Genomic DNA, 27,136 nt, shown 5'->3' on the forward strand with positions numbered 1-27,136 from the left:
GCAGGAGGGCAGCGAGCTTTCTTTCCTGCCCCTTAGACCAGTTAGTATTAGTGCCCAGCACTGAGGCTGCAGCCTCTGCAGGGCACCCAGGAGAGGGCTGAAGACTTCTCTGTACCTAGATGGGGAGGCTGTAGGTAAGGCTGTGTTGGCGTTTTCTCTTGCTGCAAAGAGGTAGACTGAGAAGAAGCCTGCAGGGGCTTGCTGAGAGAAACAGGTCAGGCCCGTGGCCAATAAAGGGAAATGTGCAGAATCAAGGCAGAACAAACAGAGCTCTTTTTTATGCCTAAATTTGTGACTTTTCAACTTTCTTGGTGTCCTACTGAATTTCTCATTGCGTCTAAAATTGTGTTGTATTAGTGTCGAAACAGACTTTGAGCTGGGTATGGTATATAATTCCAGTGCCCACTTATCTTCTGGGCAGGAGGATCCCAAATTTGAGTCTGGCCTGGAAAACTTGGTGAGACTCTATCTTCAAAATAAATAAAATAAAATAAAAATTCAAAAGGGATGGGGATACAGCCCAATGTGAAGGCCCTGGGTTCCAGTTCCAGGACTAAAACACAAAGGTGTGACCTTTAGCTGCTCTGACTCACTGAATCATCCAGGACAGAGTAATAGCTTTTTTTTTTTTTTAAAACAGACCTGTGATTAGAACCCAGGTCCCTGGAATAAGACTTACTGAGAAACAAGAATCAGTCCTTCTTTGCCATGTCCAGACTACCTGTGTTAAAACAACCATCTATTGAATGCTCCCTATGTTGTACTGTGAGACATACCTGCCATGGACCAAGTGTGCATTATGTGAGGTAACTTTCCTAACAGGCCTGGTTGGTAAACTGCCGCTATCTCTATCCTTTAGATGAGATATCTGAGATGGGGGAGAGGTTACCCAGGACAGGGCATATGAAACTCAGTGCTCTGCACTTTTCAAGTCCCTAGTGACCTAGTAGCTAAGTATAAATTACAAAACATCCATATATCAGGTCCGTCTTTCATCTCCACTGTGGAGTGCTTTTAGGCCTTGTTTTCTCTTTGTAAGATCTGACTGCAATAAGAGTTCCAAAGTGCTCCAAGTCACTATCTGGCGCAGGAATGTTCCGTAAGTGTTAAGACAACAGCCTGGCTTCTGCACAGAATGTCACGGCAATCGTGACCAGCTGCAGCAACTAAGTAAATCCTACAGTAATGTTCACATGGGTTTTTTTCATATACGTTCCCACCTTCCCTATTAGCTGTGCCTCAGGAACACGGAGGAGGAGCGTGGGGGTGACAGTGTGAGAAATGTCACTGGAAAGTGTGAGGATAAGGCAATGAGTTGAATCTGAAAAGTAAGCTCTTCTAAAGCCACATTTCAACACCAGCACCATTATTTATAGAGCTGGCAAAGCCCTTGTTGACAGACTCCACGTACATGTTCCAACACCCACAGAGTGGAAGGCAGCACTAGGCCTAATTTCAACATCTATAAAATTCTCCAATAAAAACTGGCACCAAAGAACAAGGCCAGTTGAACAGGCTTAATGAACTACCAAATGGCTGGTAGCCTCTGCAGGCTTATTAAAGGGCTCGGGCACTGCAGACTTTCCTACAAGGAACTGTTCTTGCTTTGGTACCCTGGTACTGACAAAGAAAATCCACTTCTAAAAACTGAAATTATTCTGAGAGAGTACTTTACTCCCCCAGAGGATTACATCCAATAATAATAATGGTCCTCAGTACTCATAATATTGCTTTTCATCTAATAAGCACTTGAGAGCACTAATTAAAAACTCAATGGAATTCCTAAAGACTGGATGGTGGGAAATCATTCCTGCAGAGAGGCACGTTCACAGCCTGAACAGCTTCTGGCAGCCAAGGAAAAAAGCAGAATTCCTCCTTTTCCAGCCCAAACCATGAGTATTTTACGGTGCATTAAGGCAAAAGGGAACAGGTTCATATTAACATCACAAAACATGACAAAATGCCTAGCAAACCCCTTATGTAATGTAAAGTACCAGAAAGGTAAATGGCTTTATCAACCATGAATTCCTCTGCAAAGCGAATGTGACAAAAATTCTTCTTGCTCTTTCTGATCGCTGTAATATCACCACACTGCTCAAAGACTTCTTGAATAATTTCCTCAGTAGCATTTTCTGGTAATCCTCCAACAAACACAGTCTTACACCCAGGAGGTCGTTCTCTGGTTGAAGGAGGTGGAAGGTCTAATAAAAAAAAAAAAAACAAGAGTTTTGTCTTTTATTAATTGATCCTCTTTTCCTGGGTCAGCTGGCAAAGGCCAAGCTTGCAATGACCCACTCTGGGCAGAATAACTGTCCGCTCCTGCACTAACTTAGATTTCCTCTGGGCTATATTTTGTGTTCATTTCTACACTGAGGGGCTGTGGTTGTTCATGAACAAAGACAACGCACATATTAGCATAATTTCATTTCTCCTTCATAATACAGAGGCCCAGGGAAAAAGGGAAGGCTTTCACAAGGTAGAAAACACGAAGAGAAGACAACGTGATGAGAGCGCGCGGCCGGCCTGCTATTAGCTTCATCTTGTTGCCTGATAGAGGAGCAGCCAGGCGGGGCGCAGGAGGCACACCCTCAGGAGGCACACACAATACTTACTTGGCTGTGCAACACCGTGCCTGAAAACAACCGCTGGGCTATATTCGCATTTAGATGAGCAAACCATTAAATTTTCAGGAGGTTATATAAAAAGATAAAATTTACACTGTCACAACATCTTACCTAGTTTATATGTAGATTACTAGAGCAATCTCCTGAAAAGTCCATTTTAAAAAGGCAACATTGATTAATATGAATGAAAAAAAATCCTAACTACTTAGACCCCAAAATTAGTATATAAGGCTAAATGTAAAAGAGAATTCTGGCTCATTTACTTCATCAAATGGACAGGTCCTCCAAGAAAATGACATTTGGTTCAGAAATTCTGAGACCCAGGATCCTTCTTGCCTCAAAATCCCTAAATGCCAAAGTAAAGCAAATCTTACCTAACAAATACATTTCTGTTTTTCTTCTACATTGGTGAAGATAGACAGAATCCTTATATATTTGACGCTATGTTCTCCAAGAAATGTCTGACTTCATTGCATGCAAACAAATTCTTAATATTGGATATAAATCCCCAAATCCCTCCTCCTGATCTCTTGGTAGCTATTAGGTCCTTGACAGATACAAGGACACACCTCTGATATTTCTTCAAACAGAGAAACAAAAGCTCCTTTCTGTGTGTGTTTGAATTACATCTGAAAATTAATGCAATGCTATTTTAAGTATAAGGGAAATAAATTTAAAATGATGAACAAACGAATAGGTGTTACTTACTTGGATTTTGAGGGAAAAGAGTACAACTTTTGCAGTGAATTATTTCTTTCACAACAGCCACTTCAGTTGGCGGTGGGGGTGGTACCAGCCCCAGGCCTGGTATCATTGGGTTAATGGGAGTGATTCCAGTCATCATGTTGAGGCCTGGATCAAAACCTGGGACACAGATTGAGTCTGTAAAGCACATGAAATAAAGTTTTGGTTGTAAAATCTTAAATCCATTTTTGTTATTTTCTATTTTTCAGGAATTTCTTATAAGATAATCCACTACAGAAAGCTATTCCAGAAAGGGGAGGGGAAGAGGAGAAATCTGAAACTACATGAAAAGGAAATTATATTACTTAAAATATTAATATGGCAGAACTGAACACAGCCTATTAAAGTGTAAAACTATGCACCATGAAGCTTTGCTATTACTATGAATACAATCTTCTGTTTTTTAATGTCACCGTGTGTTGTTTACATTGCCTTATGACCCAGAATGTGGGGAAGAATATCATTTAATGTTGAAGTGCCCTGTGATTCTAATTGTCAGCCTGGTTTTTATCAAAAGGGCCTTCTTGTCCAAGTGACCCAGATTATGTAAAGTTCAACTTATATGGGCATACTTCAAAATGGTTACTCAGGTCATAACTAATCTATTGTTCCCGGGGTGGGAGACCAAGTGTGAGTATACTTCCTATGGCTGGTTAGATACATGTAGGCATAAAGTCAGCTATATATATTTCTGAATTCTATTGGATAAAAAGGATGGGTTTTCCATATAAAAATGAATTGATTTTTAAGTGTGATAAGGAAGCAAGGAATTTCAAAGGTGATATACAGGGATTTTTCTTAAGATTTTTATTATCAAAAAAGACAAAAGATAAAATATTGGTAGGAATGCGGAGAAAAAGGAAAGTTATATAAATGAATGTTATAGAACATAATAAAAACAGAATTATGACCCAGCAATGCCTCTAATAGTTGTATATTGAAAGGAAATGATATTAATATGTCATGGAGACATTTGCTTTTTGTGTTGGTTACTTTTCTCTTGTTGCTGAGACAAAATGTCCAATGCCCCAAATCAAGGAAGGAAAGGTTAATTTATTTAGCTTACAGTTTGTGGAGGTTTCAGTCCATAATCTGCTGGGTCCAAGGCAGGGTGATTTGGAGGCAGAAAACAGCAGAAGCAACAAGAGCAAAAGGGGAACAGCGAGAGAGAAGACTCTTTCTGCCCCTTATATTGTATTCAGGCTACTCACCCACAATCCCAGAACCAGACATGAATCAGTCACAAACTTTAGATTCAGTTGCCTCTGCAAAGCACACCTTCATGACTACATAGGCTTTTGGGGGTGGGATTCTAGACACAAACCGTAACAATTTTCATGTTTACAGTAGCTGCAGTCAAAATAGCCAACTTAAGAAACCAAGCTAAATGCCTATCAACAAATGACTGCATAAACCCTATGTATGGTGGCTGGAAGGCTGAAACAGCAGGATCATGTTTGAGAACAGCCTGAGCCACTTAGCAAAAACCTAAGAGATAAGAGGTCTGGGAAGGAGGTTAGCTCAGTATGGGGCCCTGGGTTCAATTTCCCAGTATCATGAGAAAAAAAGGAACTAGAAAGAAACTGTGGAATATATACATATAATCAAATACTATTCAGTCACTTAAAAGAAGGAAATCCTTTATTTGTGACAATTTGGATACACCTCGAGGAAGTATGTTAAGTAAAATAAGCAAGGTATATTGACAAATACTGCCTAATCTTAAAATTGAAACAGGTTGATTTCATAAAAGTAGAGAGCAGAATGGTGATTATCTGAGGCTGTATGTCTGGACAGCGTGGAAGGGCAGGATACTGGTCAAGGATACATAATTACATTTACAAGGAACAAGTTCAAGACATCTGCTGTACAGCACCGTAACTACAGTTACTAATGATAATTTCGTTTCTGTTCTAGAGGAGAAACCCAGGGGAACTTTATCAGTCACTACTGAGCTACATCCCCATCCTGTAGTTATTTATTTATTTATTCAATCTGGTTTTATTGGTACATTTTCGATAGATATACAGTAATGACATTCATCATAGAGAATTTGTACTTGTACACTGTGTAACTTAATTCTTTTTTCCTGTTCCACTCTACTCCCAGCAATACCTTCTCCCATCTTGTTTCTATTTTTTCCTTCTTTTCTTATTTTTTTTTTAAATTTTCCCTTCTTTCCTTTCCTGCTACACCTTCCCTTCTTCCCCTCCCCATTTCAACATTTTCTTCCTATTTCACAGTACCTATTATACATTTTGGCTCTTATTTACAATTTTGGTTTCTCACACAAGAGAAACAATGTGGTATTTATGTGTGCATGTTTGATTTATTTTATTTAAAATTATGTCCTTATCCATTTAACTTGAGGACTGCCTCAAGTGCATCCTTCTTTATGGCACAGAAGTACTCCATTGTATTAAGAAAAAAAAACCCCACATCTTTCCATTCACCAGCTGATGGGCATGTGGGATGTTTCTAAGATTTGGCTGTTACAAACTGTGCTATAAACATTGGTGTGCAGATATTGCTGTGGTATGATGCTCTGAATTATTTCAGGATGACACCCATAAGGAAAATAGCTGGGTCAAATGGGATCACTAGTCCTAATTATTTGAGGACTCTCCACAATTGATTTCCACAGTGGTTGCCCTAGTCTGCACTTATACCAACAGTGGGGAAGGGTTTCTTTTTCCCCACAGCCCCTCCAGCATTTGTTATTGGTTGATTTCTTGATAATGGCCATTCTTTCTGGGACGAGATGGGATTTCAGCCTTGTTTCATTTTCCATCTCTTGAATGAACAGTGATGTTAAATACTTTTTCACATATATTCTTACTGTTTTTACTTCATCTGAAAAATGTATATTAATCTCAGATGTTCATTTTTTAATTGGGTCCTTAAAATTTGGGGGATCTGATATTTTTAAATTTTTTAATACGTCCTTGATGGTAATCCTTTGTCTGAGGAATAGCTGACAAACATTTTACCCACATTGTGGGTTGTCTCTTTACTCTGTTGGTGGTTTCTCTTGCTGTGCAAAAGCTTTTTAATAAGATGGAATCCCAGTTGTTGATCCTTGTTATATTTCCTATGCAATTGGGTTTTGTTTCTAAAGTCTTTGCCCATACCAATGTCTTCAAGAGTTTTAACTATCTTATCTTCCAGTAGATTTAATGTTTCTGTTTTAATATTTAGATTTTTTAAAATCTATTTTGACTTTAGTGTAGTACATGGTGAAACATATGGGCCCAATTTTTATCTTTGGCATGTAGAAAGCCAGTTTTTCCAGCATCATTTACTACAGAGGTTGTCTTTCTTCTAGTGAATGTTTTTGGCACCTTTGTCAAAAATAAGGTGGCTAATGATATTTGAGTTTTCCTGCATTTTCTAATCTATTCCATTGATCTTGGGTATTTTTTTTTTTTTTTTTGCTTTTGCCAATATTGTGCTTTTTTTTTTTTTTAATCACAGTAGCTTTGTAGTATAATTTCAAGTCAGGGATTGTGATGACCCTTGCCTTGCCTTTGTTACCAGAACTACTGTTGCTATTTGAGGTCTCTTCTGATTTCAATTTAACTTTAGGATCATTTTCTCTAGTTCTGTGAGGTAGGCTGCTGGAATTTTGATCAGAATTGCACTAAATCTGTATAATTTTGGGAGTATGGTTATTTTCACTATATTGCTTATTCCTACCCAAAGCAAGGGACATCTTCCCATTTTATGATAGCCTTCTTAATTTCTTTTTTTCAAAGTATTGCAGTTTCCAATGCACAGGTCTTTTACTTTCCTCTTTAGATTGATTCTTAGGTATTTCATTTTTTTCAATGCTATTGTGAAAGGTGTTGTTTCCCTAATTTCTTTCTCAGTGAGTTTGTTATTCATGTAGAGAAAAGCTATTGATTTTTGAGTGCTGACTTTGTATCCACCTACACTACTAAATTTGCTTATTAAATCTAGAAGTCTTTTGGTGTTTTGGGGGTCTTCTATGCAGAGCATCATGTCATCCACAAATAATGATAATTTAGCTTCTTCTTTGCTATGGTTATTCTTTTTTTTCTTCCTCCTATGTAATTGCTCTAGCTAAAATTTTCAGAATTATATTGAATAAGAGTGGTGACAGTGAACACTCTTGTCTTGTTCCTGATTTTAGAGGGAAAGCTTTCAGCTTTTGTTAATTTAGTATGATGTTGGCTGTTGATTTGTCGCAGACAGCTTTTATCAGAGATAAAAAGACCATCTATTCCAATTTTCTGTACGGTTTGTTTTGGTTTGGATTTTGTTTGTTTTTTGTAACCATGAATAGGTGTTGGACTTTTTCAAATGCCTGTTCGGCATCATCCCCAGCCTTTAAAAACATTTTTAAAAAAAAATATTTGAGACAAGGTCTTGCTGAGTCACTATGCTGTCCAGGCTGCACTCAAACTTGTGATCCTCCTGCTTCAGCTTACCAACTGCTGCGATTACAGGCTTTGAAATACGCAGAGTGCATACTAAGTATTCCTAACACAAAAATGAGAACTATATGAGACAATGTGTTTGCTAATCAGCAAGATGTAACCACTCCACAATGCCTCTATACACTTTAAAACACCATAGCTTAGATGACAAATACATGCAGTTTTGTCAGTTTAAAAATAGTAAGTCCTTTTTAACAGCCTGGGCTGTTAAAATACTACATTGATTTGTAAGTGTAGCTGCATGAAGATCTATCTCTTGAGTTTTATGTTTGCAAAAAACAGTGTTATCTCAGATGACGAACTGAGATACACAGATGGTGATCCCAGGAGAGGGTGTGGTGACTCTCCACCATTCCGTGAGAATGAAACTTCTTCTTGTCTCTCATTCTCCTATCTTTTGCTCTCTTCTCATCTTTGGTCATTTCCATTCTTCCTTCCCACTTTCCTTTCTTTTTTGTGTTTTCCCTCTTCAGCCCACGCTCCTGGCCTCCGCATGCTTAATCTCTGCTTGCTTGTGCTGAAAGGCTGCATGAGCCCAGAGGCAGATGCAATGACAACTATATCCTTTGTTTACTGAGAAGCTCTAGAATGATACAGGAGTTTTGGCAAAATTCTCTTTGGGAAAAGATACATGGTATTTCTCTAGCTACCCTGCCCATACCTCCTCTGGGTTGAACAAAAAGTGTGATCTTGATCTACAACCTCAAAAGATGTGTCCTTTTGTTAGAAACTCCATTGAACTTGATAGGCTTTACTAAAATATTTTTGTTTTGTATGTATGTTTGTATTTTTTAATAATCCTATGCATAAATGCCAAATGGATATTTTCAAAGTAGCTACCTTGACATTCTAGGCATTCTTTGCTTTAAAATTATACTTTTCAATTTATTCCTCTATGACATGTACTGGGATACTATGACATCCTTTTGAGTACCAGTGTTCTTCAAAATGTATTGACATACAAAAGATATGAAAGGTTAGAACTGATGAGGACAAGATTTAAACTCTGGTTATCATCAAATCCTTGTAATACTTCACTGGTATTGTCCCCATCTTACAGATAAAGACATTGATGCTTAAAGCAGTTAAGTAAAATAACAGACATCACAAAACAAGTTGATGACAGTCTGAACTAGGGGCTGGGTCCTTCCATACTTAAACACGTGTAAGATACTATAACTATTTCATGGCTTCTACTTACAATTTGACTAGTATTCTACATGCCACTATTTCTTAAAACATTTAACCTTAAAAAATAAAACCAAAAAACAAAAACCAACATTTTTTTTTACTGATATAGGTGTTAATTCTAAAAAAGTTCCAGAATAAAATGATTTTCATTATTGAAATAACATACTGATTTCCAAGATGAATATATTACAAGTAGAAATATCGGCAATGAGGAAATTGGCTTGTGCTTTTTGCTTCATCTCATTCTGTACTTAAGATGTCAAAGCTTTCTTTCCTGGCCTGGCCCTCACTAATGTTTGCTAACACAGAATGATTTAAGACAGAAACCACTCAAGACTGCAAGCCCTGAAATGCGAGTCCTGTGCATTGTAATAAGCAGGTATTCTGCACGAATGAGATGAGGAGCCCAGAGAGTATATATTCTCTTTTAGTTTTAACAGACTGCTGTTTTCTGAGGACCACATGAATGAATGAATAAATAAATAAATATTCAGAAATAGCGACAAAAGACCTTATGCCTGAGGAAAATGTTTTAATATACAGCAGGAGTTGCTCTCCTTTTTCAGAGACATCAATAAGAAGAGACTATGAGATTTAATGAAATCTGCATAGTAAGTGCAGTAGCTCCAAAAGAGCTTAGAAAGGAATTAGCACTTAAATTATGTTGGACCTCAAAGAGTCTGAGATTTAGTGTTTGAACAGAGGCAGTAGGGAAGAATTAGACTTTTTTTTTTAAAAAAAAAATAAGAAACCATTACTTTTTAACAATATATGAACAGAAAGAAATCATTTTCTCAAACAGCACAAAAACACATTATATACTAACTCATTAATGCCCATGCACCAGCGCTGAAAATCTGAGAAAGACACATACACACAGATGACAAAGGTGAAGGCAACCCAAACTCTTTAGGGTCAGTTCCTGGTCTTGGGTAGAGAAACTGCCCCTGTGAACTTCACAGATAATGAGTTACAGTCCACTCTGGGAAAAGAGGAAAATGGCATAAATCACAACACAAACGATCCAATTAAGTAACACAGCAGAAGTTTCCTTTAGAAGCTGTACTTATATAAGAAAAAGGGTCATTCTCTTTACATTCTGGATCTGTCTAGCTCCTCTCTGTATCGCCAGCTCCAAGCACAGAGTCGAACACCAGAGCTTAGCAATATTTCTTTGTCAACAGGAAAAAACAAAAGCTATGATGAAAGTCCACCTCACTGATTTACAGTCCAGTGTTTCTACAGTGAGATGAGGCTTTTCAGTGTGGTTGGAGAATTTTGTCTTTAGGATTTTACAGGGGTGGTAGGGCAATTAGTTAATTAACTATTTCATTCATTCAGCATTTCTTGGGCATTTATTACTACCAGGATCTGTAGTCACAGTAGATGTATCAATTTTCCACTTGGAAAATCACAGAATTTAAAGTAAAAATAAAGGATAGGGCCCTGCCCCACCAGAAGAGTCAAATATAAATATATAAGCTGAAGCGCAAACAGTCTTCCAGAAAGAGAACTACCCATGAAGAGCCAGATAGGCTCTTCCCATGGCTCCATCATGGTGCGCACATGCCCCCAAGGTGCTGATAAGTTCTGACTGGCTAGTTCTGACTGGCTACTGATCCTTGCAGATCAGGAGGGACCCTGACATCCACTTGCTTCTCACTGGGATGGCAGCCCCTGAAGGGCATAGACTACCCACACTCTGCACAGTCTCTGCCATCTGTCAGACTGTCTTTTCCCTGTCTGTTATCCCCTAGCAATGGCTTGTACCTCTTCTGCTGTTTCTAGTGGACCCCTTTACACACAGTCGCAAATTCAAGTTGAAAACTAGATTCCATGAGGGAGAAAGAAAGGCAGTAGGAGCCTCTTGCCTGGCAAGGCAGACCTAAGTAGGTTAGGTGTGAAAGGGGAGGCTGGGCCTGACAATCTATCAGTGCCAGGAAAAAATCTAGCCCAGAACACCGAACACTATGTTCCAAGAGAATAATAAAAGCGAAGGTAATCAGAGTACATGATGCAAGCACTGCTGATCTCACTCAGGGCCAAGGGCGGCCTGCAGAAGAGGCCAAACATATAGCTCATTAACAGCAGACAAAACGCTGCCCAGGGTGGCAAGACAGCCACACCAGGGCACTCTGCTGCAGGTTACAGGGCTGTCCTACTCAGGTTCGGATTCTAACTCAGTCCAGAGGAAATGGGATTTGGTAACAATATCACAGGGTGCCGGGTTATAAAATGGAACTCCATCTAGCAGCAGGTTCCTATGTTGGACCTTACCTACAGGAGCCAGATAGGATTCACACACCAGAGGCTGAGATCTGGGGAAGGTGGCAGACAACCCAGTTATCAGACATGAGGCACGACTTGGGCATAAAGCCCATGTCTATGCTGAGCCCCAGAAGCCAGAGTTCCAGAGTTCCCAGGCCCCTATTTCTGCTGTGGCCAGAAGGGTCCACAAGTCCAAGGAGAGGCTGAGAGGGGGCCAGGTCCCAGGACGTGAGCTAGAGGGACTTTCCTTTCTGTAGGAGAGCTACTAACTTCACATGCGACCTGTTATCACCCTGTCGAGAAGTGACATGATACACAAGGGCACCCTGCTTCCTGAAAAAACGTTTAGGATGGGTGACTTAGAGCAATCTCCAAGGGCAACTGACCTCTGCCCCACTTCCTTAATCGGTAAGGACACAAACTTTTTATTAAAGTAATTTCTTTTCATTCCATGGTCTCCTTTTCTCAAGTATTCTCTTCAAGTCATTTTTGTGAACTTCTAAGAAAAGTAGCTTTTAGAAAGACGAACATGAAGTCAAGGGGTCAGGGCACAGGTAACATCAAGTCTCTTGGCTTCCGTGTCAGTGTAAACACCAGACATGCTCCTGCCACCAAACAGAAGCACCCAAAACTACCTGGGGAAGGTGCATCAAAGTGCAGTGAGCTTATGTCCACAGTCAAACACACGTGAGACCAAGTCCTGGGACTGTCAGGCAGTAGCCGTGCACCCTTAGGAAATGTAACTTTTCTAAATTCATTCATAGTATCTTTGAAGTGGACCAAATAATATTTATCATTTAGTGTTCTTGTGAAGAATAAATGAAATTTGAAAAAAATAATGGTTAGTGTCTAGCAAATAGTATTCAATACATGGTAGTAATTATGTAAAACATCTACGAATAATATTATATAAGCTTACATAATATAAATAAATATTACCATCTAGTAGGCACAAAAGATCATAGTGATGATAGTGAAATGTTTCATCTGGCAAACATTTGAGTGCCTACAGGATGTTGGAAGTTTTGCTATGTACTTTGCAAGCAAAAATGTGACTTATATGAGTCCTTTCTTCATGAACAGAACAGCACATGATTAAAAACAATTTAATGCAAAATGATAAGATATGAGACCTGCTGTGAGATATTAAAATAAGAGTGCTATGGAAACACAAAGACAGGGGACATTAAAACCAGCCTGGAAGAAGGGATACGGGAAGGGCTGAATGGTGCTCCCCCAAGGTATGTTGAAGTCCTAAGCCCCAGTACCAGTGAACATGACCTTATTTGGAAACATGGTCTTTGCAGATGTGATCAAGTTAAGGTGAAGTCATAGTAGATTAGAAAGGGCCCCGTCAAATGTGACTTCCACCCTTAGAAGAAGAGAAGGGACACAGAACGCTACAGGGACAGCGGTGGACTGTAGATAGGCAGTGGAAAGTTCTGGATAACCAAGGAGAGCCAGCAGACACCAGAAGCTAAAACAAGAGACAGATTCATCCCTACATGCCGCAGAAACAACCTGGCTCTGGAGACGCACCGAGTTCAGACCTCTGGCCTCCAGAACTCTCAGAGAATCAATTTCTGTTACTTTAAGCTACCTGGTTTGTTATGGCAGCCCTAGAAATCCAATTCCGGAGGATAGTGTAGGGAAGGGACCCTGGAGGGGGCAAAAGCTAACCTGCTTCTTTAAAAAGGATGATTTCTGTTATGTACAGTGGGCCTGTTAAAAGGCCCCCAAAATAGATGTCAGAATCAGAAATGAAAGATCTTTCTAGATGCTCTCATAAAGCAATATTCAAACCCAAACCCTTGGAGGCAGAATTGCTCTTAGGTCTTTTTTTTTTATGAAAAAAACAAACCCTGAAAATTGCTATATGTTTGTTGAGAACAAATCAACCGCACAGATTGTTCGTTAACATAACTGTACACTTTATAAGATAAGTGAATGCCTACAAGCAGGATCTTAAAGGAAGTGAAATTTAAAATGTGTTTATGCGCTTTCCAAAGGGATCTAAAGGCAGACAGGTGTGTTTTCCATTTAAACCTAGATGCACATCCAGGGTGCATTCCTGTAGCCCTGCCGTGCTCACTTTCTAAACACAGACCTCTTTCCATCAATAAAAGCCTCTGTCTCCTTGACTGGAGTATAACATTGGCATCAAGGAGGCATGCAACCGACAACAGCTATTTTAAGCACTGCTGACTTGGGTGAGGAGATTTGAGTCTGTGTTTGAAAATGTGACGCAAAGTAAAGACCATTTCAAAACTTCTGACCAAAACTGGCACAGAGGAGAAGTGACTGCTCAAAGAAGTCTGTCAGATCTTTCCAGGAACATACACAAGGAGCTTGAATTCAATAAACCAAGTATTTTGAGCACAGAGGAGGTAAGGGGCCATGAAAGGCTCTGTGCATTCACGCAGGGCCTGGTGACTGAAATGCAGTACCTGGGCCCTTTCTGGATAGACACCCCCAGGGTGTGTGGGGCGGCTGCTTCATGCTTCCTGGTCCTGTTGGAACACATACCTCCGACACGGAGTGGGGTGGGGGGCTCACAGCAGAGGCTCAGAAGCCATACCATCACGTGTGCACAGGTGTGGAGGGGTCTCTTTGAAGAGATGGACACTGGCTCTAAGAATGGAACATGAACTCTCAAAGCAGAAAGAGATGTGGCTCTATTTGCCATATCCAAGGATTTAAAGATAAGAAAATCAAATTGATACCTGGATACTCAAAGCACCTTTCCAAAAGTCACCTAGGTAGTCAGTGAGGGGGACTGGAATGAGTGGAGGGCCTTCTGCTGCCCCTGTGCATGTGAGCTCTTCAGTGCTTCTCCGGCCCACTAGCCTTTAGGAAGGTTCTAGTGATGGGCACGCACTCTCTCATCACACAGCCCATTCTGCTTCTAGTGAGGTTTCTCAATGAGAAATGCATCCTCATACCTTGGTTCAGGACCTGGGAACCTGGAGTGAAATCCACTGTCCTGTTCTGCACTCCTAGGCCACTGAGACAGGTTTTGTTCTTTTTCCTATGGTTCGCATTCATGAAAAAGTCCACAGAACACCCGTATCCCTTCATGTCCAGCCTCAGCACCTCAGTGCCCTCCTTCATTCCACAGGTTACTGTCCTTCTGTAAAGGAAACCTTTCAGAACTCCAGGGTTATCCCTGCACAAAGCCTAGGAAGAAGATGGCCACCCTTAGGAAGGCCTCTCCCTTCATTAATTCTGAGCTGCCCCCATCCCTAACTTGGCATATTACTATTAAGAAATGACACTCCTATTTGATGCTTATTTTATGTGGGGCCTTCCTGGAAGTCTTCGTCATGTCTTCCAATCATCTGATTCTCTGCGCTGTGTCATCACAGACTCAACACAAACTAAGTGATCTCATTCAGCCAAAGCACACCTGTCTTTCCTCTCTGCTGGATAATACCCTTATGCATCTTGGCAGTGGGCATTTTGAACTAGATAAAGAATTTTGTATTTTCTATCAAATTTTCCAAATCTGCCTTTTTAGCTTCTGTTCCCGTCTATAATTTCCCTCTCTTATTCTTAATATCTATAAAACAGCTGGATAAATCTCTCTTAGTGTTCCTGTCCCTTCTCGTTCATCAACAAACTTCTTGCTGGCCAGATTGATTGCAGAGGCAGGGAAGGCCAGCCTAGCCTTGGGAGGGAATGATTTGCTGCTTTTCTCCACATATGCTTGGGAGGTCTGGGTCTGGAACCATCCTCATCCACTTATCTCCGGCAGGGTAGTTAGTCCTTTGCTCCCACCATGAGGTTGTTTCTACTCTCTCCCCTCTTACCTTTATCCCACATGCTCTCCACAGCCTCTGCACCCTCAGATTGGTACATTCATTTACAGAAATACCTTCTCAGTCAAATTCATTTTGTTTCCTTGTAGCATTTATTTCTTCTGAATCCTTCATTGTTGATTTCTAGTCTGATGGCCATTGACAAGTCTCAGGGATGTGCATGGATTACTTTGAACTCCTTGGGTCAGTATCTCGAGCGTACTCAGCTATTGATCAGGCCTACTGGAGCTCCCTCCTCATTTCTATGCCTTGTGTGATGAGTCCAAGACAAACTAGCCCCAGGATCCCAGGCATCTCTCCTACTCCATCCTGACTAAACACTGAACACTTTCAGATTAGATTTATTTCCTTTATATGATGAAGGTCACCACCCTTCATCTCAGTTCCTAGTTTAAAATCTCTGCAGGTAACCACAGCCCATCATGTGCTAAACACACAGATCCACCTTTGAAAGGACTTCTGTATCATGCTGTTTGTTCCTATTGCTGATTTAAGGTCTTATTAGCTCTCATCGGAAGTACTGCAAAGGTCTCTTTTGGTCCCTTAAAGACACAGATTCTGTATCTTCTTCCCTAGTCCCCTTTCCTTTACTCTCTCCCCCATTCCCTTCTCACACCCCTGGACCCAGGAGCAGCCAGCAATGCCCATGGGAAACCCACAAGAATAGACCCTAATTGGGGCCTCTAAATTATTTCTTTAAAACTTCTTTTAACACTCTTGTCTCATTAGCTGATGATTAATTTTCTCTGTGTGGTGTTATGTGACTTTGTATAGCAGGACAGTTATATAATGATGAGAGACTAAGACTGAAAAGGCTCTGCACTCTGCAAACTGACAAGCTCCCTGTGCTAGAGCAGACACTAGAGGCAAAAGACTTGGGTTTGTTGTTTGTTTGTTTTGCTGCTGGGGATCAAACCCATGCAGGACAGGAACTCTCCCCCACTGAGCCACATCCCCAGCCAAAACTGTTGAATCCTAAGAAGTATATTTGAATACTCAGTCAAGCACCTAAGAAGTACTTTTTAATTTTTATACATCTATTTATAATTGATCTGTGCTTGGAAGGAATGAGTACCCTCCAAATATGTAGTGTAAGACTAACTAATATATGTCAACACAGTCCTTTCTGGTGTTCAATGACTCCTTGCTTTAGACAACTTTCCCCTTTTTTGAAATCGGGCTAATAGCCTGTGACTTCAAATGCAAGGCCCTGTATGGCCAGTCGGTCATGACAGCAGAGATGGTTTTTCACAGCATGTAAGTGTCTTAATAGGGATTTTCCCTTTGAATCCAGATTGTTTCCAAGGCAATATACAGGGGCTAACCTTTTGATTTTATTTGTCAACCACAATTCTAGTTTGCAAAAGCATATGACAGCTCACATCTTATAAATTTAAAAAAAGAATAAAGGAAAACTTATCAATATTTAACTTCAAAGAAAACATTTGCATCAAAGTACTTTAAACAATTTATCTAGATTTCAATTTAAACTTACTGTTAGAATAAGTTGAAACAACACAAAATTGGCATCTTTAAATAGCTCAGCATATAGCTGTGGACTTACTGAAAAGAAAACCTTTTTAAAAGGTAAACACATCACAAAGTTTCCTCGGGGAAATGGGACATCATCTGTGGATTTCAAATCAGAGACTAACCGCTTATTAATTTACTTTCACAGCTAGACTATGGATAAGAAGAACTGAGTCACCTTATTTCAAGACCTGACATCACCCTCGGCACACAGTATGACTTTCAATAATTATGTTAATGAAAGAGACGACAGAACTTACAAAATGTAGAGTTTACACTAAATGGAGAAGAGAAAGTAATATTTGATTGCTCAATCCATAATGTCACTACCTATATTCAGATATATATAAGTAAATGATATCTGACATTCTTTACATTTACCTTATTAATTGAACAAAGAGAGCCACGTGGGTTTTTGTTAGTTATGCCTCTTATCATCTTTGGGAAGTGGTCACAATTTTACTATACTTTACAGATAATGAGACTAAGAGCTATGAGAAGAGAGGGGGATTCTCAGCGTCACAGACTGCATAGGCAGAGCTGATGCCAAGCACTCATGAGTATGGCACCTCTGAGTCACCCCTTTTGCTCACCTTCCCCAGTATCATGCTAACTTCGGGGAATGAGGCAGAGGGGCAGGACAGGAAGTCTGGTCTCATTGAAATCCATATGAAGGGACCTAATGTCAGATAGTGCTTAAAAAATTCAGGATAGGACAACTTATTGTATGCCACAGGAAATATCATAATTTAGCAGTAGCCAACATAACATGCAGCCCAACTTAAAACAAAAGCTCTATTCCTCTACTAAAATCTTAAAAAGGAAGCATAAACATATGATGCAACTCTATACTAGAATAATTAAATGAAAAATAAAGACGGAGAAAATAAAGTATAAATTCTAACCAGAAATCAGGAAGGATAAAGAACAAGTCTTAAGGATGGGAAAGAGAGGGCAGAGGGAGAGAGATCAGAGAGAAAAGCAGCTCAGTTAAGTGAAGAACAGCCTGAGCACCAAGGTCAATGGAACGACCCTGCTCTTGCCTAAGAGGCCAGCTTCTATGCCTCACTATGCGTCAGTTCGCAATCTCCAAGAAAGAGGAAAAAAGCAATTTTTACCCTCACATGAGTGCTCTAGGACAAAATCAGTTAAAATAAGCAAAGAGCTTCAAAGCATGGCTCACGCACAGTGAGGAATCAGTACTATTAGCTGCCACCATAGTGATGAACATCAGACATACATATATAAAAGGGAGTATACATATATGCACACATGCGTGTGTGTATATTATATGTGAGCCACAAAACTGCTTCTTTGTCTTTTCATTAAAAATATATTCCAAATGTCTACATCCCAGTCCTTTAAAGCCACGTTTTACAGTACTATGTGTCCTAATTTTAAGAAAGTACTGCGCATAGGTGAAATCAGAAGGACTTCCAGGAAATGGGATCATACAGTTTCTCCAAAGGATTTGACCCTAGGAGAAAACTTTGCCATCACCCACTGCCCCAAAATACAAGATGTTTTTCTGTGTCTGGAAATGAGAGCTTCAGAAAGCAGTGCTATTTCTTCTCTGCTCTTTTTTCTGCCAGAAAAATGAGATGTTACACCCAAACTCCAGCTGTGCTCATTTCTATGTCTGGCATATCTTCTTTCCCTTAAAGGCAGTAATTCTATTTTATCCATCTAAATGAATATGCCTATATAACATGCACATGTACACACACACATGCAAAATCTTTTTAATAAATTAAAATCCAGCAGCACCAGACTTTGAAAATATTTCATAGTATCTGAGGGCCTGGACAGACTTAATATTTACATGATACACATTTTAGCTTAGGAGGCACCAATGACAACCCATATTTTCCCGTAGCCTGTCATCTGGCAAAATTCATGTAATCCCAGTGGTTAACTTTTAAGAGAAGTAAACGAATATGGAATAATTCCATTAACAAATTGCTATTTGAAACTCATTTAGCCTTTTGGACTGAGAGTGGGACGCTCTGAGGAGCACTGCTTAGTAACTTGTCGCACAGTGCTTTCCTACACAACACCGACTCCCAACTTTAGAAATGCAGAGAACTAATTTCCTGCATGGAACAAAAACCCGAAACAGTTTTTTCTTAAAGATGTCAAGGTTAATAGCAGAGATGATCACCCAGATTTTCATTTTAAATCACTGATTTTCTGCCTGGTCGTACATTCAAAGAACGCTGTTGTTTCTCAGTTAGGGGTCTTCATCTTATTTTCATTCCCAGGAGATCCAATTTTGAACTGTTCTGTAGCCTTTCTGCAATTCAGGACTGCATTTTTAAAACCCCATTCTAGGAGTTTAATAAGCTGGTCTTGTTACATCTCTCTCAGATTTTTCGTCCTCTTCAGGTTATAAAGGAAACTGAGTTGTGGAAGACTGAAGACATTCACCCTCAGCATTTTGGAACCACAGAAGAAGCAGAATGCGGTCCACACCCTCTGGACCACAGTGAGCATTTCCCTGCCTGTGATCAGAGCGCAGAAGGAAGATGGGACACACTGGCAGCCACCCAGGCTCTACCCCAGACATGTGGCTGAAATCTGCTCTGTCTACTTGACAGCACTTTTTACAAGGGCCAGACCATATGATAGATACTTATGTACTAGCAATGTACAAACAAGTAATCAATACACAAATGTAAATTATAGTTAGGATTTTTTCGTTTCAGTGGCCTCTAGGGTCCCACAGTGGTGCTAAGTAGCTGTCTTGAGCAGAAAGAGAATTGAATATATTATTCACTAACTACCGTGCTTTAAAGACTGAAGAAGTATGATGGCGGAAGAGGAAGACAGAGAGAGGGGAGGGTGCGTGTGCGACACTCTTCCCATTCTTATTCTTTTCATGGTTTTCAGCAGAGCTGTGCCATTCTCCGTGTTAGGTTTTGCCAGTTAAATTTTGCAGCTAGAAAAACTAAGTGGCAGTTTTCTTTATTGATCCTGGATTCTTTTGAGATATTTGTTTGTTAAATATCTATAAGTCACCTACCCCAACATGTGGCAAATGCATTAGATACTGGGGCACAAATGCAAGCCAGGGGCCCAGGCCTAAGCTGTTCCCTGTCCACTGTGACACAGACGCAGCCACAGAGCCACGCACACTGGGAAGGGACAGTATAATGAGGGAGGCAAACCTAGCTCCCGTGCATTGTCCAGAAAAGAGCCTGATCACACTCTGAATTACAAATGGCTGTCTTCAGTGACAGCATCCATGTTGCTAAGCCATTGTGTCCGTCCCCAAACCCAAGCACAGAGCACTCTGTTAACACACACCCAAGTCAAAGAGCAGCCCCTTGGGTTAAAGCTATCCGTTTAAAAACAGCCTTTCTACTGCATGTATCAAATGGCTTTGGGGGCAGAGGGCTGTTGAATGCTTTGTTATTTATCTTGCTTTCTTACTTACCTTTCTCCTCCTCTTAACGCAGGGGCATTGTGGATCAGCAGGCCTCCTTCAAGCTGAGCTTGAATCAGATGTGCCCATGGTGTGGAGGGCTGAGGTTATAAATGGTAGATTTGTTGTAGAGACAGAGAACAAGGGCTAGCTAATCTATATCTCTTGTTGCAACTGAGTGGGGAATTTCCATTTGCCAGAAAAGCCAGAACAGAAATGTTAGCTTGGGCATTCATGCCCATATTCAATTATATTTTCTTGACTGTAACAGAAATAGCTCTTCACATTTTTTTCTCAAATACATTTGGTCAATCAAAAGAATCTGAAAACCGTATCGCAAGTATTTAACTTCCTTCTGTCACAGAATGATGGGCCACAGGCACAAGGAAAGTGGATCATTTCAGCATCAAATTTTTGTTAAACAAAGCTAAGTTAAACCAAAACAAAATAGAATAAATTAGAGGAGGATGGATCAAATGTGTGTTGGGGGATTTATCAGGGAGTTCTCTGTTCTGTATCTTTCTTGATGTCTTGAACAAAGAACACTGTGACACACGCATAACTGTCACCAGTAGGCACTCGTGTCCAGGTGGGCTGGATGCTAGGAACACGAGAAAGTAAGGCAAGTGTCTGGGCTTCCTGCACTGAGGAAGACAGATGCTGTTAGAGAAAATAACCATGAGAAATTAAAAGGTACCTTAATTTACTGAAAAATACCTTAAAATAAAACAACAGCTGACACACCCAGAGTGACACAGTAGCTGTAGATTATGAGAAGAAAGTTCTATGTCTAATCCAAGAGGTTGGTGCAAGAGACATCAGATCCTCAAGGCTTCCCTCACATGGTGCTCCTGTGACTGTCTGTCTTGTGGTGGGGCCAGGCCAGCCCTGCATTGCTGCTACCCGCTGAGGCAGAGGTGGGAATTGGGAGGACCCGGTTCAGCCACTGCTGTCTAACTGAATCCCACACCCGCTGGGCAGGCCTGTGTCTGGCCTCTCCTGTGGCCTATGGCCAACTCCCTCCTGGACAGACTTCACACCACCGTGCCAGAAGGCCAGCGCTGCCCAGGCTTACTGCCCACTTTTCCCTCCCTCCCTATTTTACACATGTGTTGTTTTTGGATTTGTTTTTCTACTAACTCCATTTCTGGGTATAGTCCCTTCTCTCTTCTGGGTTAACTGCCCTCTGAGAGAGAGTGTGCCATCAGCAGACCACTGTGGTTGGCCATGGATGAAGGTACAGAGGGACATTTCTACTGAGGACTCTAGGTGTCAGGCACTTGTACATATCTTTTCCCCTCTAATCTTCATGATGGGGATGCATGGAGATTACAGAATGGAAAACACTCAAGTGACCTGCTAGCTAGAAGTGGCAGAGTCAGAACTCAAATCCAGGTCAGTCCTACTGCACACCAGTGCTGTCAATGACAAAACAAAACTGGGATGCATTATGAGGTTTGGCCACTACACAGGACAGAGCTGATCTTTCACTGGCAAACACCAGTGCGGTCATATCAGTGTTTTAGGCCAGCATCTGTTCTGTTTGGTCAGTGCCCAAGACCTATCAGTTGTTAAATATTTGAGTATCACTGTTGCCCTTATCAAATTGAAATATGTGGCAAATAACAAATGTTTGATTTCTACTTCTGGCAAAGAGAAAATAAGCATGATGGGATATGAATTCCCACCTGAAATAACTAAGCAGCCAGATACAATACATGAAATATGCTTTTCAGATATTGGAAACCAGGCAATGCCAGATAATGATTCCCAAGAGAAGGGGAACAAACAAAGGATGTTCTATCACCACCTCGGCTTACTGTCAGGAGCATTTCCTGGCCACTGCACAAAGAGAAGGAACTCTGGAAGAGGTAACAATGTCTGGGCAACCAGGGTTCCCAGGGCATGGGGTCCTAGAGAAGAGAAATACACACCCTCCCCATACACCTGTGAGGGCAAAAGTGGACCCAACCCAAGTCTCAAGTACCGATGAGAAAATGGATGAGACGAAACTACACAAGGCTGAGGAAAGAACCATGTAATAGGATTGGAGAGAACAATTCACAGAGAGCCTAACAGGGCTGGGAGGCATTTGAGTTTGCCCAGGGAAGAAAAGCCTCATAATTCAAGTGGTATCAAGTAGACTAATATTTAGAGCGGTGTTGCCTAAATTGTACTGCAAAATCAGCCATCTGATCTTTAATAATACAGATACAAAGTAAGCCTCAAATAGAAATGTAATATGTCACAGAACAGACCTCAAGGATACTAATAGGGATACAAAATATCCAACATCTGACAAGATGAAAGCCACAATCTCTGGTAACCAATGAAAAATGACCAGGTTAATTACCATATCTTTGAATATCTTACTTTATATGTCGAAGAGAATTGGGCTGCAGATGGCATGAAGACTGATAATCATCTGACCTGATAGATTCTTCTGGTACATTGCAGAGGATGCGCTAAATCACAAGAAGAGAATCCTTGAGTGATGCGATGTGAGAAGGATCCAAACTAACACTAGCGCCTTAAAGATGGGAGAGCCATAAGCCAAGGAACACAGGAAACTTCAGAAGGTGTAAAGGCAAAGAGACAAATTCTTCTCCAAAGCCTCCAGAAAGGAATACTGTCTTGTTAGCACTGATTTTACTCGGTGAGATCTGCATAGACTTCTAACCAGCAAAGCTGTAAGATCACAAGTCTGTGTTGCTTTTAGCCACTAATAAGTGGATACTTGTTACAGTAACAGTAAAACAAATGAAAAGCTGAAAAATGTAACCCATGATAGAGAGATTTAAAAAAAACCCAAAACATAAAGGCCACCGATGACTGACCTAGTAAGCAAGCATGTTAAACTCTGCTCTCTGTGTTTATGAAGGTTGAAGACTAAATATGTTAGAGAAATGAAAAAAAATTCAAAGTGAACCTGTAGAGATGAGAAGTACCATGTGAGAGGTTAAAATACACTGCATGAAATTAAATACATTTTAAAAATTAGTGAATTTCAAGAACAGTTATAATCCACAATGAAACACAAGAAGAAAACAACATAGCAAAATGAACAGAGCATAAAAGATCTGTGGGACAACTTCAAGCAGCCTGATGTATTTGTGTTTAAATTCTCTGAAGGAGATAGAGCCAGAAAGGTAAACTCATGAGAAGCTAAACAATACAAGGAATAAGAAACATAATTAAAGGTACACAAAGGCACATCATAATCAAATTACTTAAAGGTGGTGATTAAGACAAACGTATTTATTTATTTATTTATTTACTTTTGGTACCAGGAATTGAACTCAGGACCTTGTGCTTGCCAGGCAAGTGCTTATACCACTGAACTATATCCCTGACCCCAATAAGGATAAGTTTATAAAACCATCCTGAGAGAAAAAGACATTAAACACAGGGGAAAAAGATAAAAATGATATCATATTTCTTTTTGGAAACAATATAAGCCAGAAGACACTAGAGTAAAATCTTTTTAAAGAATAGAAAAAAAATCATCTACAAAACTAGGTTCTCTATCCTGTGAAAATATCTTTCAAAAATGACTTTTTCATACCTAATAACCTGAGAGACTACATCACCAACAGATCTACTTTATGAAAAATATTGAAAATGAAGTCCTTTAGGCTGAGTGGGTTTGAGATGGAAACTTGATCCATGCAAAGGAATGAAGACCATCAGACACAGTAAATATGTGGTTTAGTATGGAAGGTTTTTAAGCTTATTAGAAATTTTTCAGACAAACATATAACAGCAATTAATATATAGGATACAAGTATGATTCACACATTATACATAGAGAAGATAAAAAGTAATAAAAATATACTGCAAAAGACTACAGAAAAATAGAAAAGAATAGGAATAATAGTATAGACAAATCAATTAGTAAGACTGATTTTAACCCAATCATGTTGATAATCACATTAAAAAATGATCTAAATATTCTAATTAAAAAGATCATCAAGCTGATGTGGCAGTACATGCCTATAATTCCAGCACTCGAGAGGCTGAGGCAGGAGGATGCTGCAAGTTTGAGGGCAGCCTGGGCTATATAGTGAGTTCAGGGAGGGCTTGAACTCTACAGCAAGATCCTGTCTCAAAAAATAAATAAGTAAGTAAGTAAATAAATAAATCAAAAAAGAAAAGTAGAGAATATCAAAGTAAATTTAAAAAATTAGGCCAGACTATATACTACCTACAAAAACATGGCTTTAAATATGAACTCATAAACAGGTTAAAAACGAAAAGAACTGAAAAAAATACCATGTTAATGCTAGTCAAAAGAAAATTGAAGTGTAGGGGGATTAAAAACAGACAATATATATTTCACAACCATATAATATTTACCTAATTTTCAGTAAAAGCTCATCTCATAATAATAAAGAAGACAATGCATCAATAAAACATAATCCCAAACACTGATGCACTGAGTAATAGAAAAGAATAATGCACCCACACTAATAGAATGGAAAGGTAAAGTAGACAAATCCCACAATAATAAAAATTTCAGTAACTCTCTCTCAATAATTGCTAAAACACAGAAGAAAATCAGTAAGGATATAGAAAACTTAACACAACCAATTTGACCTAGTTGACGTTTATAGAATGTTTGATCCAATTACAGCAGAAAGCAAATCTTTTCCAAGAACACATGATGTCTACCACAAAAGCTTATATTCTAGGCATAAACCAGCCTTTAATACAATTATAAAGACAAAAATCATACAAAGGATGTTCTCAGAACACACAGATATTTAATTAAAAATTAATAACAGAAATCTATTTGGAGAATTTCTATGGAATTGAATATTAAATAATATTTCTGAAGGTTAAAAAAGAAAGCAAGAAAGGGAAAAGGGGAACCCTCTACAGTGTCAGCGGGAGTGTAAACAGATACAACCACCGTGGAATTTAGTACAGAGATTCTCCAAAGAAATTAAAACTAGAAATTTTATTTGACTTAGCTATTCCCATTCTGGAAATCTTTCCCAAAGGGTTAAAGATATATTACTGGAATATATGCATATCCATGCTTAGAAAAACATAATTCATAATAAGAAACCTTGGAAACTTCCTACATCTCCATCAACAGGTACACCAATAAAGGAAATGTGGTTCTACAGATACACACCAAGGTAAACTTCAGTCATTTGAAGGAAAAAGGATGCACCTCGAGACCATGATGTGTTAAGGGGAATAAATCAGGCACACAAGCTTAAGTACCACACAGATTCTCTTATATGCAAAGTCCCAAGTAAAAAAACAAAATGAAAGATAGAGAATAGGAAGTAGGAACTTGCATCTTTCTCAAATAGGAAGTAGATAAGGGATGGAGGAAAGGAGAGCAAGGAGAAGGCCAGGGGAATGTCAAAGGATTAAAATGCACTGTGCACACGTACTAAGTCCACACAAGGAATGTAAAATGATATGCTGCCAACATGTGCTAATAAAAACATTTAAAGGCAATAAATTGTTTTCCAAATCAAGTGAAAATACAACATACAAAACCTCATAAGATGCTGCTTAAAAACAAGTACTGATAAAGAAATTTATGGCACTAAATGCTTGCATTACAGAAGAAAAAAAAGCTCTCAAAAGCCATGTCCATGGCTTCCACTTTAGGAAAATACAAAAAGAATAAATTAAACTTGATAGAAGAAAAGGAAAAAAATAAAGATATGAGCAAGAATAAGTGAAACATAAGGCAGAAAAACTAAAGAAAAAAATCAAAGAAACCGAATGCTAATTCTTTTTGAAGATCAGTGAAATAAATAAGCTTCCATCCAGTCCAAGGAAGGAAAAGAAGAAACAGAGCTACTGATGTCAGGAATGAGGAAGGTATCACAGGCCTATATAGAGCTTACACATGGAAAGTATAAAGGAAAGTTGTGAAAAAAGGTATGCTCATAAACTTGACAACTTAGACAAAGTGGCTTTCTTGAAATATACAAATCAATCAAGTCCACTAAAAGAGAACTAAATACTTTATTTGGTCATGTATCTATTAAAGAAATTGAATCTATAGTTACTCAGAGAAATTCTAAGTCCAGATGACTACACTAAGGGGTTTTCTCCCTTAGAAATTAAATATTAAAGAAAAATAAAACTAATTCTATACAAACTCAAGAAATATGAAGACATGGAAATCATTCCCAATTATTTTATGATTTTAGTATTACTGATAACACAACCAGACAAAATGGAAGACAGTTACAGAGAAAATCCATCATGAGCTTTGATGTAAAATTTGAAACAAAATTTTAGCAAACTGAATCTAATGATATTTATGAAGAATAACGCATTATGACCAAGTAGGGAATGCAAGGTTAGTTTGACATTGATTTAAAAAATCAATCCATGTAATTTATTAACTCAGTAGAATAAAGATTAAAAACAAATTTCAATAAATGGAGGAAAATCATTCAATGAAGTTCAACATTCATTCTTAGCAAACTGAAAATCCTAGGAAATTTTCTTAATGTGTTAAAAACAATGTAATTAAAAGAAAGCCAGGCATTGTATATATTTTGTACAGCTTTATTTGTGTATAATTCTGGAAAATGCAAACTAATTTATAGTCTGAAAAAAAACTTACAGAAAGAAGGCTGGTGGTTACCTGGAGATGGAGTACGGAGGGAAGCTTATGAAAGGAACAAGAAACCTTCTTGTGAGACTGATCTGTCCACTGCTTTGATTATGATGTTTTCATAAGTATATGCATATGTCAACACTTATAAATATGTATGATTTCTTATGTATAGTTTTATTTGAACCATAAACTATAACAGATACGTGGGGTCCTCTGTAAAAATGAAGGCTTTGCCATTGTGACCGAAGGAAAATCCACCCTGAGTCTTTGCAGCAACCAAGGAGTGCGGTAGAGGGCCAGGTTGTCTTCCTGATTACACCTCAAAATCACTGTGTGTGTAAACACGCAAAGCTTGTTAGTTTCCCAATAAGAAGTACTTAGTAGATTCCAATTTAAACCCACAGTCAACTACATACCAGTTCTACAATTTTAGAAGTCAATTAGAAGTGTATGGGGATTATAGATGAACTAACCAAAAT

The 27,136-nt window shown here is 39.2% G+C and overlaps 1 protein-coding gene across 14 annotated transcripts in view; it reads right to left on the reverse strand.

Annotated features, from left to right (window-relative positions):
• Enox1 (ecto-NOX disulfide-thiol exchanger 1) overlaps window positions 1-27,136 on the reverse strand; it is a 568,850-nt gene that overhangs the window by 146,396 nt on the left and 395,318 nt on the right. For 12 of the 14 annotated variants that reach the window (XM_063232742.1, XM_063232740.1, XM_063232745.1 and 9 more), the window contains 2 exons: window positions 3,333-3,506; window positions 1,995-2,201 (listed from right to left, as the gene is read on the reverse strand). In XM_063232742.1, coding sequence (XP_063088812.1) covers window positions 1,995-2,201; window positions 3,333-3,506 — 381 coding nt within the window. The remainder of the gene's footprint in view (window positions 1-1,994; window positions 2,202-3,332; window positions 3,507-27,136) is intronic. The other 2 variants (XM_063232736.1, XM_063232734.1) reach the window with 1 other exon arrangement.

This window comes from Cavia porcellus, unplaced genomic scaffold (assembly GCF_034190915.1).
Source record: "Cavia porcellus strain 051 isolate PalLab524CR breed Dunkin Hartley unplaced genomic scaffold, mCavPor4.1 scaffold_21, whole genome shotgun sequence".
Classification (NCBI taxonomy): Eukaryota; Metazoa; Chordata; class Mammalia; order Rodentia; family Caviidae; genus Cavia; species Cavia porcellus.